This window comes from Electrophorus electricus, chromosome 26, assembly GCF_013358815.1.
Source record: "Electrophorus electricus isolate fEleEle1 chromosome 26, fEleEle1.pri, whole genome shotgun sequence".
NCBI lineage: Eukaryota > Metazoa > Chordata > Actinopteri > Gymnotiformes > Gymnotidae > Electrophorus > Electrophorus electricus.
Window position 1 is genome coordinate 6206672 of NC_049560.1, and position 19087 is coordinate 6225758.

A 19087-nucleotide genomic window follows, 5' to 3' on the forward strand; every position below is an offset into this window, starting at 1 on the left:
TTGTTGGATATTTGTTTACTAATGCTAGCTCCTGGCTTTGTTAAAATATTTAATTACTTTAGCTCCTTTCTCTGTTAGATATGGTTTAGGTTAACCTGCTATCTTGCTGGCCTGTGATGTGGGATCTTGATGACATTAATAGTCATGATAATAATTCATTAATAGTTAATAGTAATCGTGTTCCAGAAGTGTAAAAAAATATATTCATTTGTGTGTAGACACACGTGGGTTTTTTTTGTTTGTTTTTTTAAATGTCTTAGAACTCATAAATTATCTTCTATTAAAAAAGTCAACAGGCATCTGTCACATTTTAACATCAATTTCTCGGGCACATCCTCACACAACTGCAGTCAAGCTCTTTGGGGAAAAACCGATGTTGCAATTAATTTCCCTTTGATGAATTGAGCATCAACATGAGATCCAAGGAATACCTTCCAATATGTTGGCTCTATCAGCTTGGCCGTGTCTTTCATCTTGTTTAATTATTGTTGTGGCTATAACTAACAATTGCAAAGTTGAGCTTACAAGATGGCAGGCCTATAGGAACAAAGGCATTTTTGTCAGCAGTAAGTCACACAACACTACTCAAATTCTATGTTGGCTTGCCTAGTTGTCTTAATGCGAGTTATTGGGTTTTTTTGGGGGGGGTTTTATTTGGGTTTTTTTTGTGTTTTTTTTTGGTTTTTTTTCTATTTTCTGAGAGATCAGAAGAAATCAGCAGTCTGAACTATAATTACTGCTTCTGGCAGAGAAATCAGACTAAAACAGCCTCTTACTTTTTGCCTTTAAGACACTTATTTTTACATCTATAAAGCTTGATGTATACATGATGTTTCCAAGGTGTTACAAAGCACTTTTGAGCTTCAGGATTATGTTTTGCAACTGATTTTGGTGGCCAGTGATCATTACACACTGGCTAGTATGGATCCCTGCTAGACAGATCAGATAGTTCAAACATGAAAATCAACAGATCTTTGTGTAGATCAGCAGATTTTTCGTGCAGTGCAGCTCTTCAAGTAGTTGAGTATCTCTTTGGAGGACATGCTTCAACAAGAAATCCTTTCAGAGTTGGTAGTGTGTGGTAGGGAGGACTTTGCAGCCAAGCTAAATTGCAGCCAGCACACTAATGGCTTGTTACAGGACTTTTGTTTCAATATAATTTGGTCCAGTTGGTTCTATGTCTTCCCTACAAAACGTTTGTTTTAAAAGTATGCTTTAACTGCCATGCTGCCTACAAGGTTCATCCTTTTATAATGTTGAGCTAACAGGGAGTCTATTGTGGTTTCAGTGCTTTGTCAAATCAATTGAAGCAGTCGATTGTCTTTTTTTAAAAGCAGCAAAGGTCCCTTTACTTCCAGTGAGAGATTTCTCCTTTGGAGAATTTTGATTAATGTGACATTTTTGTGAGGTGCCATGGAAGAGATGGAGTTTTTTTGGGGGGGGTTGGGCATTCTGAATATAGTTTTATGAGGGACAAGGGGTTTCCCATTCCGTAGGTGAATGGTCATCAAGAGTGCTTGGGCTATTTTAAATGGTACAAATGGAGACTTAAAAGGTAATCAAGCACAATGTTGTCATCTCTTCAGAACTGAATTGGGGCATAGGGAACATGCTTGTGTTTCTGTTGCTACTTTCTGAAGGGTGTGAAAAATCCACTCTTGGCCTGTTTCAGTGATGTGGTGATTTAAAAATGTCTATTCCTGTTTTGCTGTGATGCTGTTTTTTGGGTGAAATAAATGACACAGTTGCTTATACACTGAAAAGAGGCTGGTATAGCCATGCCTAGTTAATCTGAGCAAAACACGCACTGGCGATTTAATAAGCTAAATCCTGCATTTTTCATAGAAAATGCTTCTTTGCCACTGAAGCCTTTGACTTGCTTGTTCATTAGTGGTACAGACCAAAACATTTTGTAAATAAATATATTAAAGATTATAGTCAATGTAGCCTTTAAAAAGACTTCAGTATTTTAGGAGGCTTATGTGATGGTCATTTAGAATACAGTGTTTTGCAGCTCCTGGTCCAGGTGCCTTGGTAAGATGGGGGCTCTTAATAGTCTCTATTCAGTTCATGGCACACTGTGTTCAGCTCTGTTAATCCTCAGTGTAGGCCGATGCTCCCTCAACCCCTCAGCGCAGGGAAGGCTTGGGCAGCCTGAATTACCTTGAGTAAATTGTTTAAAGAAACTTTCTTGACACATCTGCCTTGACTTAGGAGGGTTGCTAGAAGGTATTTGAGTTGAGTTTCAGAAAAACTTGTGAAGAGACCTTTTTTTTTTTTTTTTTTTTTTTTTTTTTTTTTTTTTTTTTTAGCTTGAAATGGCAGGATTGGTAAGAGCCAGGAAAATGTGATGATGAAACTAAGCTTTAGAGTTTGTGTGGCAGAGTGTAGTGGCATGGGAGGGAGGGTGATGTGCTGTGTGATTAGGGGATGGAGTGGTGTGGGGAGGGTGGTATGGGGTATGTGCTGTGTTGGGTTACTATGCAGTGAAGTCTCGATGTTAACTTTAATTACTGGTCAAAGCTAGTTAATTGAGAGGGGGGAAAATGTACTCAATTATAAGTGTCATGACAGACACCATCTATGGTGTGACCCCTATCCAGTTTGACCTCATCGAATTGATTACAATTCTGTTATTAATGTGTAGCTGTTTAAGGTGTGTGTGTGTGTGTGTGTGTGTGTGTATATACATGTGCAGGACTCCAGAGCAGTGCCCTAGTGTGGTGTCCCTCCTGTCTGAGAGCTACAACCCCCATGTGCGCTGTGGAGCAGCCATGGCTCTGGGCATCTGCTGCGCTGGCACTGGCTACAAGGTGAGTTCAGCTGTTCCTCAGTCTCCCCGCCCCATCCCCTCATTCTGTCCGTCATTCAGTATCACTGACATAATTTCCTGTGGGACTGTGGAGCTGGAGGTCATTTTTGGCACAGTGTGTCAGCTGAACCCCAGCATATGTCTGTTTTTTTGATCTTTTAATGAGATTAGTGCAGTTCAACTTCTAGAGTGAGCAAACTGTTATCACCGAGCAGCGTCTTCTCTGTTGGTGTCTTTATGGTGTTTGGCCATTAATGGATCCAACTGAGTGAAAAAAATGCACAGTTTACAGCTATTATTGTAGAAGAGCATCTTTTTGGTATTTTGACTGATCACTGTGTGCTGGGAATCATTTGTATGTTCTTTAGGAAAAACCCATCTCATATGGAGGTAAAAAGATCATCTGAGCTGAGTATGAGTTAATCCCTGTCTGCAAGGCATGCTGTCATTTGTGGTCCATGCACTTTAGAAGAAGAGAGAAAAGGTGTCAGGCCTGTTATACAGGCCACCCATTGGAAATGGGCCACAAGCAATCATTTGTACACCTGCACTTTGGTTATTTTTATTGCAGTATTATTTGTGTTCATTCTGTGCTGACCAAAAAAGTGTCTAGGAAAGCTGTTTACACCCGTTTACACCCCCCTCTTTCAAACATGAGAAAGCTTCATGCACACACTGTTTAAGGAGCGTGCAGTTTGTCTGATGAATGAGATCAGAAGTGCTTGATAACTTGCTTGTGGAGGCAAGCATCTAGACTTGGTGGGTTCTACTGCTGATTCTGCCATAGTAGGGGTCTTACTCTGTGTCTCCTTATCTACCACGTGCCTGGATGCTTTGAGCAAAGTTTTTGTCATTTCCAACTGTGCAAACCTCCAAACCCTTGATCGCAAGCACATCAGTGGAACCCAAAGCTTGAGTTTGACAGTAGATGTGTATATATGAGCTCCCCTACAAGAAAGGCATGTATTCAGGGATGCAGCGCTGTAGACTGCTTTGGTCAGGGGCGAACGGCGCGTTTATTTTGCCTCTCATCACAAGACCTGCTCAACTGATACATTTGAGGGTTTTTTTTTTTTTAACTCAGTAGAGGAAGCTTCTTGGCACTTGGATCAGACATACTGAGAAACAGAATGAGGAATGAAAGGTTCAGGATGCTTAAGCGCTTCATGGGCTGCTGCTTCTACACTCCATGATTGTATCTGTGCTTTGAGTGTGTAGAGATGTGCTGGGATGCGGGAGGGAGGCTGTGCTGTGACAGTGCAACAAGGAGCTTCTCCTCTTAGCACCTTAACAGTGTGCAGAGGAGCCCAGTAGTGTCAGGGAGAGCAGTTTCACCTGGGGTTGCCTGCTAGCTACCTACAGTTGCTCTTACTGTTATCACCATATAAACGTGAATGCTTCACAGCTGCCAGAAACTTGCCAGTATTTTGGCTCCATCAGTGTGTCCTGATCATCAGAAAAACAAGGACTGCTCGGATAGTAAAGAGCCAAACTGTACCTTTTTTATTTGTTTAAAATAAAATGACTTCAATTACTGTATAATGAGAAGTAATTTCAGATTTTCTACTGCATTTGCACTAAAGATGGTTGACCTCCTAAAATTGTTTTGTACAGGAAGCAATAAACCTGCTTGAACCCATGACGAATGACCCGGTGAACTATGTCAGGCAAGGAGCTCTCATTGCCTCTGCCCTCATTATGATACAGCAGAGTGAGGTCACCTGCCCAAAGGTAAGAGCATGACGAGACCCAGCTGTGCAGGTTATTTGATTTGAATGAATTGGTTTTCAATGAAACACATTTCAAGCATGTCACCTCAGGATTAGTTCTGAAATGAAGTGTGTTCTAAACACTGGGTTTGGATCTAATTGCTAATGATCGGTTATTGTATTGGCCCAATAAATTGAATATTGGTGCATCCCTAGTTTTAAGAAAGGATCTCGAACACCCTTCCGGACTTTCACTTTCTTTGATATTTTCCAATTTTCCATGAATTATTGTGATTTAGATATTGTTTCTGGCTGCAGTATCATGAAACCCTCTTTTGAAGTTCTTTCTTACATTTCCTATTGATTATGGTAATGAGCCCCCTCTGCACAGATGGTTACAGTGAAAACCATAATAACCACCTGCTATCTCTTAGAATTTCAAAAATGAAATTTGTTAGCATTCTGATTGCTCACAAAAATACTTCCCTGCAGCTTCATCAGACCAATATGAAGTGCTTATACATGCAGTATTGATCCACAAAATGATTTAAAGACTGCTGTAAGGACCATGGCATTACACTGCCGTATTTACCATTAGAGGAGAATGAGAAATTCAAGCTCTGTGCGTGGACGAGCCTGTCTGCATGGGCGAGCCTGTTTGATGTTGCCTCATAGTGTTATAGTGTGGCACGTGCTAAATGGAGTGTCTTAGTCAGATATTTTTAAATATTTGGAATCCAGAGTTGACAACATAGGAAGAGGAGACCAATTGTTTTGCAACTCCTGTTTACCATATGCACTGTAAGTCTTGCATATTCATCATTACATGTAGTAGTGGTGTGCAGTGTGCTCCCGCTCTCTGCATGGGCCTGTAATTTTATACAAAGCTGATCCATAATAATTCATTTTTGGTAAATCTCAGAGTGGCTCCAAAAACCTTTAATTCTTTATTTGCCAAAAAAGGATATCAGGTTTTGATCCCCAGATTTTAAATTGCTCATGTGTGTTACCTGACCAGATCACTCTTCTGTTTTATTGTGCTGATGATTTTGGAACACTGAATTGTACTGGAGCACTTGGGAAAAGTTTAGTACCGAATAATTTAGTCATTCCAGTGTGGACAGGATGCCAGTGGCCTGACCCCTCTGAGGCCCAAAGTGAAACATTTCTAGCTCTAGCCATGCGCACTAAGCCTTTTCAGTGGTTTGATGGAGGTGTTTATTGCTCTTCACCTTGTGATTTAAGCAGTATTCACTTTCTCTCTTTATAGGTCAACCAGTTCAGGCAGCTGTATGCGAAGGTGATCAACGATAAGCACGATGATGTTATGGCCAAGTTTGGAGCCATCTTGGCTCAGGGCATCCTTGATGCAGGTGAGGACTCCGGTGAACTGTTCTAAAATGTTTTTTTCCCCCAATTTATAGAATCTGCTCGTTTCTTGAGACCAGTTATTGCTTGTTATTTGTAATGCTTACATTTCAAACCGGAGCAGGGAGGGATCGGTTTCTTAGCCTGACACCAGATGTCCTTTTAGCAGTAACATGGATGTACAACATGCAGTTTCGCACTGAGATGCTGCTTGGTTGTTTGCCCCACTAGTGAAAGAACAAAATATTAATTCACATCTCAGCACATTTCTGATTCACTGTGAATACCCTGCTCCCTTGTCCTCTGGGATTTCATTGCGATGAGTTAGTTGCATGTCTGTGGAGGTGGGTTCTGTTTGTGTGTTTTGGTGTGAAAGAGCTGCTTCTGTTGATGTGTATCGGTGCCCTGTGAGCCTGAACAACTATATGGCTTAGTCATCAACAGGCTTTTGCTTGCCTGCATTCTCTTTGTGTATGGGGGGTTCTGTGTGGTTTTTCCCAAGGTGGTCTGTATGAAGGAGATTTGAGAGAACTGCATGCTATTACGCAGAAACGTTGATGACTCTAGAGTATTCTGCAGTAATAGTCCAGTGTACATTACAAACATCTCTATTCTTCTTTGCATTTGTGTTTGGATCTTTTGTAGTTCAGTAATGTTGCTCCCATCTCATCACTATAAGCACCATTGCCTTTGCAGGTTTGGGTTTGGGGCTGTGAGACAGTGCTGACTGGTACTGAACAGCTCTGGGACATTATCAAAAATATCTTTGCGTGGTTGGGGCTGTGAGAAAGAGATGAGAGATTTGCATGAAATCAGTAAGGTGATTGCACCCTGTCCTCCCCATCACTACCAACACATCATGCCCCACCCTTATCAACCTCTAGTATGGAGATTGTTTTTAGCCCCTCACCCTGACCATCAACCCCTCTGTCCTCTTGTTAAATGCACAACCTACAGGTATAAATAAAATATGGAACCTTACGAATACTTCACAGAACATGCCTTTGTTCTCTGTAATTGTGATCAATTCCAACTGCAGTTCATATTCACTTCTAATCAAATGACACTCGTCCAGTTTGAGCATCATTTAAAGCAGGTTTAGTTCATCTGTAAATATGCCCAGTCAACCTTCTCTCCACATTTTGCAATCTACATTGTGCCCATTGCCTTATGAAAACAGTCAGTTATCCCAGCTCTGCTCCTAGCAGAGGCTAACAATGCATTCTTTGGAAATCTGGCAGTTCTCAAAAACTGTCACTGGTTGTTTGAGGTCTGTTAATTTGGAGAAGCGATCATACTGGTAAATATGTTTGGAATTTTCTCTTTCCAAGATGATCTGGCACTAATCAGGAATGAGTCGTCAGAAATCTGAAGAGCAGTGCTCTGCACTGGGCTGTGTGTAGTTTCAATGGCACGGCACATTTGAAGTAGCCTCTTGACTAGACAAGAGCCTGAGTCAAACAGTTTATTCCCCAGAGGGCACTCAGCAAGCAGGAAACATCCAGATGATTTAGCATCCACACTGCCCTGCTTGAGGTGGTGTACAGACTTTGATTACAGACTGGTGGGGCCAAAGATGAAATTGTGTTGTTTTTGTTCTGTTCACCAGTGTAAAAGTACTTCCCTTTTGTCCTCTAATGATTAGCTCCACACCTCCTTCCTGCCTCCCCGCCCCACCCTGATGGAGGGTGGCCTGTTATTTAGCTTCTCTTTGCTAAGCTTCAGCCTTGACCTTCATGTAAGCCCTCATTAATTGCCCAGTTCACTCTCTGCTCCTGCTCCCTGGACCCAGACAGGAAGAGCCCTTGGAGAGCAGTGTTCTCTGCCTTCAGAGCTCCATTGTTCTGATAAAATACCCCTCCTGTCATATCTTATCTGCTGTTGCAGGATGAACAATAGTAATGTCTCATACAAATTAAAGTATTTGGCTTAAGGTTGGTGGTATTAACTTTTTGGTTCTTAATCCCACCCCCACCCCCCCACCCCCCATCCTGCCTCTGTCTCTCTGTCATCCCCCGCCATCCTGCCGCTCTCTCTCTCATTGACCCCACGTTCCTCTGTGACCACCCCTCCTCCCAGGTGGCCGTAATGTGACCATCTCCTTGCAGTCCCGCACTGGACATACACACATGCCCTCAGTGGTGGGGCTCCTGGTCTTCACCCAGTTCTGGTTCTGGTTCCCACTCTCTCACTTTTTGTCTCTGGCCTTCACCCCTACCGCCATCATTGGCCTCAACAAAGACCTGAAGGTAACCGTGCAGTGCCTTGTTCTGAGATTTAGTTCACTGTGTGCTGCCCTTTTAAATTAACAAGCCTTTTAACACCCTTTTTTTTTTTTAAACTAGACAAATACAAAAAAGCATGGGGAGTGATATAATTCCTTGTGGCACCAATTATTTTATGTATGGTTATTAAAGTGACTTCTAAACACCTGCTCCCAGCAAGCCTGTGTCAGCTGACACTTTTAGTTCTTTGTTATCTTACTGGAAGGGTATATACCATTTGGGTAGTGGTGGCTCAGTGATTAAGGTACTTGACTTGTAATCAGATGGTTGCCAGTTCAAGCCCCACCATTGCCAAGTGGGCCCATGAATACCCTTAACCCTCAATTGATCTAATGCTTTGTATGAAAGCATCAGTTAAATGTATTGCAATATACCAACAATGCTCTCTCTCCACTGCGCTAGCCTTAAGGTCATGCCCAGTAGCCACTGTAGAACTCGCATGATGTCATCTGAAAGATGGGTTTTATTGTGCTATATGTCTGTCCAGATGCCCAAGGTGCAGTACCGGTCCAATTGCAAACCCTCTACCTTCGCCTATCCCCCTGCCCTGGAGGTGCCCAAAGAGAAGGAGAAGGAGAAGGTGAGGACTGCAGTGTAGGGCTTTCTAGCCTAGCCCCAATAATGCAAATTTTCTGAAGTGTTCAGCCAGGTGCATTGCATCAGGGAAACACCAGTGTGTGAAGAGTATAGGGTTTTGCAGGGCTGAGCCCATGTTTGCCACATGTTTGTGCAAAGTGCTTGAAAGCCACAGTTGGGAGTTTTGCTGGCAATGTGTTTACTGACTTGTTTAGTCCCGTAGACATGAAATGGAATGAAGTCTACTGGTCTGCTAGAGTTTAAAGTCAGTTCACGTTCTTCCCTTGATTGGTGCTCATTGTGTTCTTTTATTTTTTGGCAGGTTTCCACTGCTGTTCTGTCCATCACCGCGAAAGCCAAGAAGAAAGAGAAAGAAAAAGAGAAGAAGGAGAAAGAAGAGGAGAAGATGGAAGTGGTATGTTTAATTCTGCATGAGGCTACAGCTGTTCCTCACTGTGCCTCACACAGTACTTACCTTCAGTGGATTGTGCTCTGTCCCTCTCTCACACATTGCAGCTGATGTGTGCGTGCGTGTGAGAGCGAGAACGTTTTGAGAACGCTCTGAAGCAGAAAAGAGTCTGCACCTCAAGCACAGCTTCTCATGAAATGGAAAAGTAGTAGAGGCCCACGGGTGGGGCTCTGCTGGTGAAGAATGGCTTTGATTTGCTAATGGCTTGCAGAGGCTGCTGCTGTTGGACGGTGGCGTGTAACGAGAGGTCAAAGGGCAAGTCCATGGCTTCATCATTTCCCTCTCAAAACTGCCAACTGGCCACCCATTGCTCTCAGTGATAGATTTGAGAATATTGGCTTTATTTGCTGTCAGCACTGTTGAGTTCTCCTGGCCACGGGGGAAGTGCACATGCACCTAATTGTGCCTGCAGGCTTTCAAGGCCCCTACAGAGACAAGCTGGGGAAACTGAAGCTGGCCTCACAGGGTCTGGCTGAGTTGAGTTGAGTTGAGTGAATTAGGTCTAAGCTTCTATATAATCTTGTCATTGGCTATCTCTTATCTGAACGATCCAGCTTTATAATTGCCCGTAACAGACGTTCATCATGTTTCACTGTTTTCACTTTCCCGTTTTCCTTTGAGACTTTACTGACTTGTTCACGCCCGCACACATGGGCCTGTGTGGGGGCCATGGCTCATTGGTCAGACATGCTTTTGCCCGCTCGAGCCCTGGAGAGGTTTGAGGGTTCTGACACACTGCTGCACTTCAAAGGCCTCCAAGTACTCTAGCAGCCTCACTGAAACGCTACATGAACACTGCAGAAACTAAGCTGGATTCATTAGATTTAAACAAAACTAATGTAGCACAGACGGTTTGTCATGACCCCGGTCCATTACAGCTGCATGAATTGGTGAAAAGTTATTTAATTGAAGAGCTCCTACCGATCACATTGTTTTAATGTGCAGTTCTGTCACACTGTATTTGAAGCAGGAAACCCAAGAGGCTGAGAAAGAGAAGAAAGATGAAGAGAAGGAGAAAGAAAAGGAGAAGAAGAAGGAACAGGAGCCTAACTTCCAGATGCTGGAGAACCCTGCGCGGGTTATGCCAGCCCAGCTCCGTGTACTTGCTATGCCTGACAACTGCCGCTACCAGCCCTTTAAACCAGTGAGTGAGTCTGTCCTGGCCCTGCTCCACCCAACACACAAATGGGCATGCAAACCTTTCTTACTAAATGGGGAGAAAAATACAATTGACTCTTCTCATTTCTGGCCCATAAAGCCTTGCTTGGATTCTAGCCAGTTGTAAATGTTTGACAGTTTTCCACCCTAAATAATGACTTGGGTCATCCCCCACATGCAACCTGACTCCTCCAGAGATGATGACAACACTCCACTAATGGTCTCAAATAAACAGAAATGAGAGCAGAGTAAAGGTTTAAGCCATGGAGGTCAGCTGTCTGACAAAGATACCCGCTGGCCCTGCTCCACTCTTTCATTAGAAGGCCTTTCTCTTCCATGGTTTTTAGAAATACCGCGTAGATAAACAAAAACAGGTCAGCAGTTAGACGGCCTTACTTACTGACCATTTATAACTGTTTTAGTGTAGATTTTTGAGAAGGCCTTTAGAACACAGTGTGGTGGACTTGCGTAAGGCTCTGCCTCTGTACTAGGGGCTGAGCACTGCGGTATAGGGGTTGTTCAGAACACCAACTCAAGGCTAAACACTGCATAATGGGACCGGGGCTCCAACCATTTTGGAGTGGAGACTGGGTACTTATCTCCATGGTAACACAGCTAAGTGTCAGCAAAGGAGAGCGAGGTTGCAGGAGGCAACATGAGGATACGTGCCCCCCACCTCTCTTCCTCCCCCGTGTCTCCCTTTCTCCTTTTCTTCCTCTGACTCTCTAAAGTCTGGCACCAGCCCACAGGTCAGAGCTGGGCCAGTGGGACTAGCGCTTACCTTTCTGTACAAAATGGAGACAGTGATCTGATTCAATCTGTCCTCCTTTAGTTGCACACGGGTGGCATCATTATCCTAAAGGACACCAGTGAAGAGGAGGAGGAGCTTGTGGAACCAGTCTCCGCCCACGGGCCCAAAATCGAAGAGGAGGAGCAGGAGCCAGAAGCCCCAGAGCCATTTGAGTACATAGACGAGTGAATGTTCTCCCATAGGTATGCAGAACTCCACAGTACCATCAAAGCAGAGCTCATTACCTCTTCCCCAAAACCTTCTTTAACACCAATGTGAATTCAGTTTCTTCTGAATTCTGAGTTTCTTCTACTGGAACTCATTCTATGAAGCCCAGAGTAGTATCTCTGTTTTGAAGTTTCCCTACACCCATGTCACCCAGTACCCAATGGTGTGATTCACGTATGTTCAGTAATTTCCCCAGCCATTGTTCTCTGGAAGATGGGTGATGTTTGCTTTAGATTGTCCAGAGATAGGTTAAGCAGAGTAGCATAAGGCCTTTGAGCTGGCTGAACCCTTCATTGCCTGTGGAATGAAAGCAATGGCAGCAGCTCTGAGTCATCAGCACTGGACCTGAACGAGAGGCCTCTTGCTCTCTGGATCCTCTCTTTCCCCTTCCCTCCCCTGGCCTGGTTGTGCACATAGAGCTGCTGTCTGCCCCACAGCTTCACTCCTATTCACTATCGTCACACTCCTACCAAAATGGACTCCCAGTACCATTAACAGTGAATGTTGTTGGGACCTTTTGCTTAATCTTTTGGGGGGTGGGGGGGGGGGGGTTGTTTTGTTTTTTGCTAGATAGATAATAAAGAAAGAAAAACAGACCAGCCAACAAAGGATCAGTCAGATTCTAGTGCTTTCTTTTATGTCTGCATTCTAGCCATACACAGACGTACACAACTTTAAGGGTTAATACTAAAGATGGCATTAATACAAATTTTTCTGCACTGACTTTGCATTTGATTGCCACCCTATATGGATACCAAGCCGATATTTTTTTCATGAAAAACTACTGTGGTTTGGTTTGGTTGATTTGTTGGAAAAAAAAACAGATTTTTGTCTCTGCTCTGCATGGTAGTATCACTCACCGACTCCTGAAATTTACACTAGGCCTATATAGGTTGTCTGCATTTCTTTTTCTCAGTACTGAATGCACTTGTAATTCTACAACAATTTAATAATGACATCATTCTTCTTCTCATGATTTGCAGTGGTAAATCTAATGACAATTACAAGATATTGTTTGTAACCTAAGCGTAGCCAAAATTCAGCAGTTTTTTCACTTTTCATGCAGTTGGATCATGTATAAATTTAATATCATAGACCTGTTCCACAAACTGTTATCAAAACTACATGATGCAATGCAAGTATTCACACATGGAGTACATGGATATATGCATTTGATTAACAGTTTTAATTGTTTACCTAATAGTTTTAATTGTTTAAATCTCTGCAGCTGTGTATAAATTGCACCCAAACTGTTGTGTAACCAGCTGAAACTAACCTGGCTTGACCTGTGGTGTGCTGCTGTAATATTTTCAGGCCTAATTATGTCATGGTATCCGGGCGGTTTCCTTAAATATTTTTCTTCAAATATTCGCTAGGATTTTTTTCCTAGAACCAATTCCAATGCGTGTTATGGGATCAGTGCCATCTTTAGTTAAAACTCATTCTAAATCCCCATCTTTTCTTTTTTTCAGTTTTAATGTAAGCTTCATTTTACTCTGAGAAAATGATGCATTTCTATGATGTGTAGAGAAATTAATCCGTGTCTGATTTCCTTTGCTCTCACAGGTGGTGAATCCATTAGGATCCAAGCAAGCACCCTTCTGTGTTCTGTCCTCCCCCCCAAGGCCTTATTTCAGTTTACTTCCTCAAACTGGCCTCATAGCCAATGTTTTACATTATCATTTTCTGTTATTACAATAAAAAAAAGTTAAAAAAACAAAAACAAACTGCTGGACAAATGTGTTTGTGTTTTTCCTCCATGCTAGTTAGCACATACAGTGTGTATATAGCCCTCCAGAATGGTTTGAGTTCATTCTGGGCTTCTGTCGGTGTGTTCTGTATGCTCTTCAGTATGCTTCTCCAAACCACTGTCTTGGCTGCTTGGGGAATTGAGTTAGAATGTTGCTGAAATAAAAATTTAAGAAGTGAAAATTATTCATTTTTCCTTAAAATTTGTTCAGTGAACAAGCATGGGTTTTGAGGGTAGGGTTCACTCATTAATTCAGTAGCTTCCCAATGGACAATTAATGATTTGAAATTGTTTTATATCTTACATTTAGATGGGACAGCATATTTTGTTTAAAGTGTCAGTCTTGTGTGTAAATTAAAGCCCCAGTAAGTTATGGCCATTATGATCAAAAGAACTTGCTTAGTTGATTTACCTTGCTACTGTCTCTGTCATACTCCCACTCCCACAAGCAAAAACATACATTCCATTTATTTTCTTCACTGGTCATGTTAAAAGGAGATTAAGATTAACCTTAATGTTTCCAAGAACCAGTTAGTATGAGTTATTAGTGTAATTTCAACAGTCATTGTAAATCCAGGCACATCTCATTATCCAAGAAAAATAAAACCACATGAATTTATTCCAGAATGTACATACAGTTCAGATCAGATAGTGTATGATCTTAAATTAACCAAAGGTATGGATCATATAGAAAGTCATTTTAAGTGTCAAATTAACTTACAGTGGATCTTGATTTTGTATGTCAGCGTGCTGTGATTGTTACTTTTTTTTCTTTTCTTTTTTTTTTTTTTTAAACAAAAACATCTGGGTGTATTCCTGCACCATCATGCATTCTTTAACCTGACAGGTTTTAGTCAGATGCACAGAAGCATTTAGTCACACATTTAACACACTGTTAACTGTTACCCATAAAAGGACCAGGTTGTGCTAGTGTATTGATTTCCCATGTTTTAAAAACATTCCACCCACCATTTATCTATCTGTCCTTCTCTTATCTCTTGCTATTTTGAGTATCCTTTGATTCTTCACAGCTTCATGCTTTTTTTTGGAAACACAATTAACAGTTCTGAGATTTAAAAGTTTTTTCTTTCACTTCAACAGTAGTGTAATAAACTTGTCAGCTTGTGGGAGTTATTCGTTGTGAGTTGTTTTGTTTGCTGCCCAACATGAAACAGCATATGCAACCAGAGCCTTTCTTAGGCATCTGTCCATTCATGAAACTCATTCTCTAATTAGAAAAGCGAGACACCAACATCATGTTCCCTTCTGGGCAAGAACGTGAGCAAATTTGCACAGCAATTGCTTTGAGTAACACAGAAGACATGAAGGTCTATTTTGATCAGAAATGGTGAAGTTGAAGAGTAACAGGGTCTTCTGACTCCTGTCCATCTAATCATATTTTGCCAGAGTGAGTTCTGGATCAGCTCACTCTTGTAATAGTATTCAGGTAAGGAAAAAAACACAGGCACTTCTAGCAGTTCTGTTGTGGCCGGTTCAAAGCGGGGCTAAGAAGGTTATTTTATTTGGGTTATCAACAGTCAGCAGTCAGCAATGCTGAATTAATGACTATCTTGGAAGGCTGTCTTTGTGTTCAGCCATTTTCAGGAAGAATTGGTCTTCCTTAAAAAAAATTGTTGTCCTTGTATGAAGATAAGCCCATAGATGGTGATGGGTCTGCATTATGCCACCCTGGCAACCCTGAGGGCCGTTGAAGAGAGCTGAGGAATGGTGCCTCCTATCTGTCAGGCTGCTGGCCCACATACCTGCCTCGCTCTCTTCCGTGGAGTCACAGTCTGCTGCAGCTGCAGTGAGGAACCTACGATGAGCAAGCTTCCCACTGGGTCAATCAGCAGCCCAGTCCAAGTGAGGCAGACTAGGGAGAAGGCGTGCAGGCCTTGGTCAGGAGCCTTCTGTTTGTTGTACTTGCTGGATGCGGTGATTGATGAAAAGGCGGCCCTTTGGACTGGAATCACTTTTTATGACCCTTCAAGAGCAAAGGAACAGGGTGGTTTGTGAATCTTGGCTGGGCTTGTGGGTATATTATAAATAAGGTGTTATTACGGCTATGTGTGGCCAAGTGTCATAGCCCTATCTATGGGAACTGCATTTACTGGGACATGTGGCATGACACCAGCAAATGACAGCATTTGCTTTGAGAAACTGGGAATTTGGGTTCAAACCAGAGGGTCATTAATTTCAGACAACTCTGCTTATGACTTTTACACATCCACATTGTATGTTTGACTTAGCTATTATGATAACCATGCTGCTTTCGATATTATCACTTACATTTTTCAAAGGATGATCGAGGGATGAGGAGTGCAGTCCAGGCCTCAGCGCCAGGCTTGAGCAAGAATTGCATAAGAGTGTAAGAGAAAACCCGGGAAACGTTCTGAGTTTATCTAAAGGATTAGCCATGTTGATAGGATTCTCTCAGTGCCCATAGAACAGTGCACTGTTTTTGCAGGTGGCCGAAATCTGTTCAGAACAGTCAATAACAGACCCAGTCATACATCAAGCCAGAGGCATTCCACACCCCCATTCTGAATCCTATTTCATTACACTGCATCTACATGGAGTACATTTTTGGAACCAATAATACAAACAGATGACACAGTTAGATCCTCTCAGGCCATTTTTAAATGTCCCTCAGTGGCTTTTCAGGCAATCATACGTGTTAAGATTAGTAGGTGTTAAAACTTCCTCTTCTAAGAACTACTGTTCAATGCAGACCATGAAAAATAAAGCTGAAAGGATAAAGCCAGCTATGATTAAACCAGTCACTGGATAGCTTACGTAATGCATTTTAAAGTTTAGCTTGTGCATCCAGTGTTGCTTAGATGAAATAAACATAGCCAATGGACCATGGCAAGCTGAACTATTGGTTGTGGGTGTTGACGATAAAAAGGCCTAAACTGCACAACATAGCAGCAGCTCCATTCATTCCCTGCATTTTTTTTTCCCATATCTAAAACACCTGATGACCTTTAATGACCAGACGAATCGAATCAGATCATTGGGTTTTGAGAAGGAGAAACACAAAGATATGTACTAGCCTTTCTTGGTCTGGGCTAACCTGTGCTGGCAGGTTACAGCTCACAGCTGGATACCAGATTCAGTCAGAAGTGCGGCAGATTTTCCAGACGCCGTGTCCTGCTGGTCATGTGCAGGGGTGTAGAGGACGAGTCCCAAGGGACCCCGCTCTTAAAAGTGCCTGGAGAGGCACAACACGGAGGCCAACCCATTCTGGGAAGCAGGACTACAGAAATAAACAGTCAGCATGGATCAGGACAGAGAACAAGGAAAAGAAAGAAAAAAGGAGAGAGCTTGGTAGATGGTTCAGTGTGACACAAGTTCATAATTTCTTCCCCTTAGTTGAAGAAATGGAGAGTTGCGGTGTGAAAGAATTCGGCCGGTACAGCACCTATTCATGCTACGTTCATTCATCACCATTTAGAAAATACAAAGAGGACCAATTAGCTTCCTTGTGGCTGACAGTTCCATAATATTAAAATGCCAGTCATTCTTTTACAGTGAACTAATGAGTGTTCTGCTATTCCAAATCGTCATTTCTGAGAATAGTTCAGACAGTTCTGTACGGGGGAGTATACAGAGCACTTCGGTACACTGCAGTAAGACCTCATTAGGCTGAGGGGTTGAAGAAAGACAGGACATAAAAATGTTTTATAGTTGTTCAGTCACTGTCTAGATTTTTGTCAGGTTTTGGAAGTCAGGAGTGGCCAAAAACGGAGCCTGGCTCCACTTGCATTTATTGTCAACACATTTAAACCTTACTGATGAAAATTGATTTATTTTCTTCAGACACAACATAGGTTTAATACAGTTTCAAACGAGCATCTATACACACTGACTAGACCATAACAAGCCTAGGTCCCCTGTGGGACCTGTGGCAGCATTTCAACTAACATGGACATTGGAGAGGACTGGCTGGCGTGCAGACTAACGTAGCATAACTCCTCTGGCAACTTCGGGCGAATGACATCAATGGAGCTTGGACTCCTTGCTCTTGTGCACATTTATGTTTTATGGACGGAAAAGAGCTCCAGCGGTGGCTCTCCGCCGCTCAGCGGGGAACTGACCACAGACTTCCCTTGCATTGCCTTTCCAGGACCAGTTACACGGCAGACGGAGGCAGAACCGGGCCTGGCCACAGCAAGCGTACTGCGGCACGCTAGCCGACTTCTTCGAGGAAACTATGACACGACAATAGCGATGAGAGAATGCGAGCAATCACAGTAGTAGTCGACTGTAAATCTATTATTCGTATAGTTAGGCCATTGACCATGAAAATAACACACACACAACTTATGCGGTTACTCTTTATATAGAAAACATATCTGTAAATGTTTGAAGATTGAGTGCCGTTACCTGTTCATGTGGTCTCTGTGAAAACATCTTTAGAGACCCAAGTGCAGTTTTCATGTCCATTTATAATAAAAACATTACATAATATGTATATTCCTACAGCCTACCATCGTAGCTCCAAACTGGGCATGTTACTAAATTATGCCCTCAGACATCATTTCACACAGCTGCGATTCTAGACTGACTTAACACAAACGTAGCTTTAGCCACAAGTGCAGCGCGAGTCAGAGAGCGACTTCACCTCTCCCATGAATTGCGACATGCTTTGGAAACTGAAGCAGTATAGATTAATATGGGTGATATTCATACAGCATTTGTACATGGCAATTTAGTTCCAACACCTAATGGAGCAACGGCAAGAGATATTCACGAACCCCCGCAAAAAGGCGAGTATGCTGTTAAAACCATTCCTTAGGGCTGCAAGATGGAGACGTCGCTGGGATGCACTGTGGGGAGGCTGTTGCTGTGAGGTCTCTCCTCCAGAGTGACCGCATGCCAGGACAACCATAGAGGCACCGTTTTGTTTACGCTGTATCAGAAAATATGTTTTGCATTACACCGTGTAGACACGTGGGCAATTTCCCGCATGCTAGATGAATGAAGATTAAAATCTGAATTGATAATATTTACAGTGGAGTAAAGTTCGGGACAGTGTGTATAGACAATGTAATTCAAGTTGGGTAATTCAATAAACTAGAAGCTCAGCATAAGAAAGGTTTTGCAGAAAGTCAGGACACAAAAAAAAAAACCTTTGGATCAATAATGCCAACATGATAGAATGCTTTATAAAAATCATACAGAAAATAGTTTCATGTTCAAAAAACATCTGCAGTGAATATAATTATCATCATCATTTTAGAAATCTCATTAAACATATACTTATGAAGTGCAGAGTATTTAATAAAAACCAGCTCAAAACAACAAAATGACAAGCTTATTAATATTTCAAGTACCACTATTTCTTATTTAAGAAATACTTATAGCAAATAAAACAGAAGCACATGTATGTACAAATGTACATGCTTTACAACATGTAAGACAAAGAAAAATGTATGATGCATACTTATTCAGTTGTGTGCTACGTTTGCCTACATATAGCAGAGACTTAACTACATGTGCTTTTAAAAGCACCCCATAATTGCAATGGGAGACATCAAAAACACCCTAACCCAGCTCAGTCAGGTTCTAAACCTCCATGACAATGCCCAATTCTTCTGGGAGTGGCTTATCCAAAAACCTAGCATTTTAAACCTAATGAACACAAGAACATGCATCCCACAATACTGATCTTCATACTGTCATATACTGTATATACATGAAAACCAGCCTGCAGATTTGAGAATGCCTTGACAACTATTAAACTATCTCAGTCCACAAGGGGGCAAGTGAGGAGATTTCCAGGGCTGGTGGAGCTGAGGCACCAGATCCAAGCACCGGTCTGCTTTATAAATCAAGCTGCTGGTGGAGTGCTAGTCGGCTACATGACCTGACAGAGCTCCAACCCCTGCGGAGAGCAGTGACATGTTCCTGTATAGCAGGTTGGAGGAACAGCACAA

At 42.3% G+C, this 19087-nt stretch overlaps 2 protein-coding genes across 3 annotated transcripts in view; one reads left to right on the forward strand and one right to left on the reverse strand.

Annotated features, from left to right (window-relative positions):
• Positions 1-13524, forward strand: part of psmd1 (proteasome 26S subunit, non-ATPase 1) — a 33453-nt gene extending 19929 nt beyond the window's left edge. The window contains exons 17-25 of the mRNA XM_027023430.2: positions 2699-2813; positions 4427-4543; positions 5792-5894; positions 7969-8138; positions 8662-8754; positions 9073-9165; positions 10190-10363; positions 11210-11370; positions 12962-13524. Coding sequence (XP_026879231.1) covers positions 2699-2813; positions 4427-4543; positions 5792-5894; positions 7969-8138; positions 8662-8754; positions 9073-9165; positions 10190-10363; positions 11210-11356 — 1012 coding nt within the window. The 3' untranslated portion in view covers positions 11357-11370; positions 12962-13524. The remainder of the gene's footprint in view (positions 1-2698; positions 2814-4426; positions 4544-5791; positions 5895-7968; positions 8139-8661; positions 8755-9072; positions 9166-10189; positions 10364-11209; positions 11371-12961) is intronic.
• Positions 13525-18294: 4770 nt separating this feature from the next.
• LOC113585739 (arf-GAP with coiled-coil, ANK repeat and PH domain-containing protein 2-like) overlaps positions 18295-19087 on the reverse strand; it is a 36238-nt gene continuing 35445 nt past the window's right edge. For both annotated transcript variants that reach the window (XM_027023429.2, XM_027023426.2), the window contains one exon: positions 18295-19087. This exon is cut by the window's right edge and continues 973 nt beyond it. The gene's annotated coding sequence lies outside the window, so the exon portion shown is untranslated.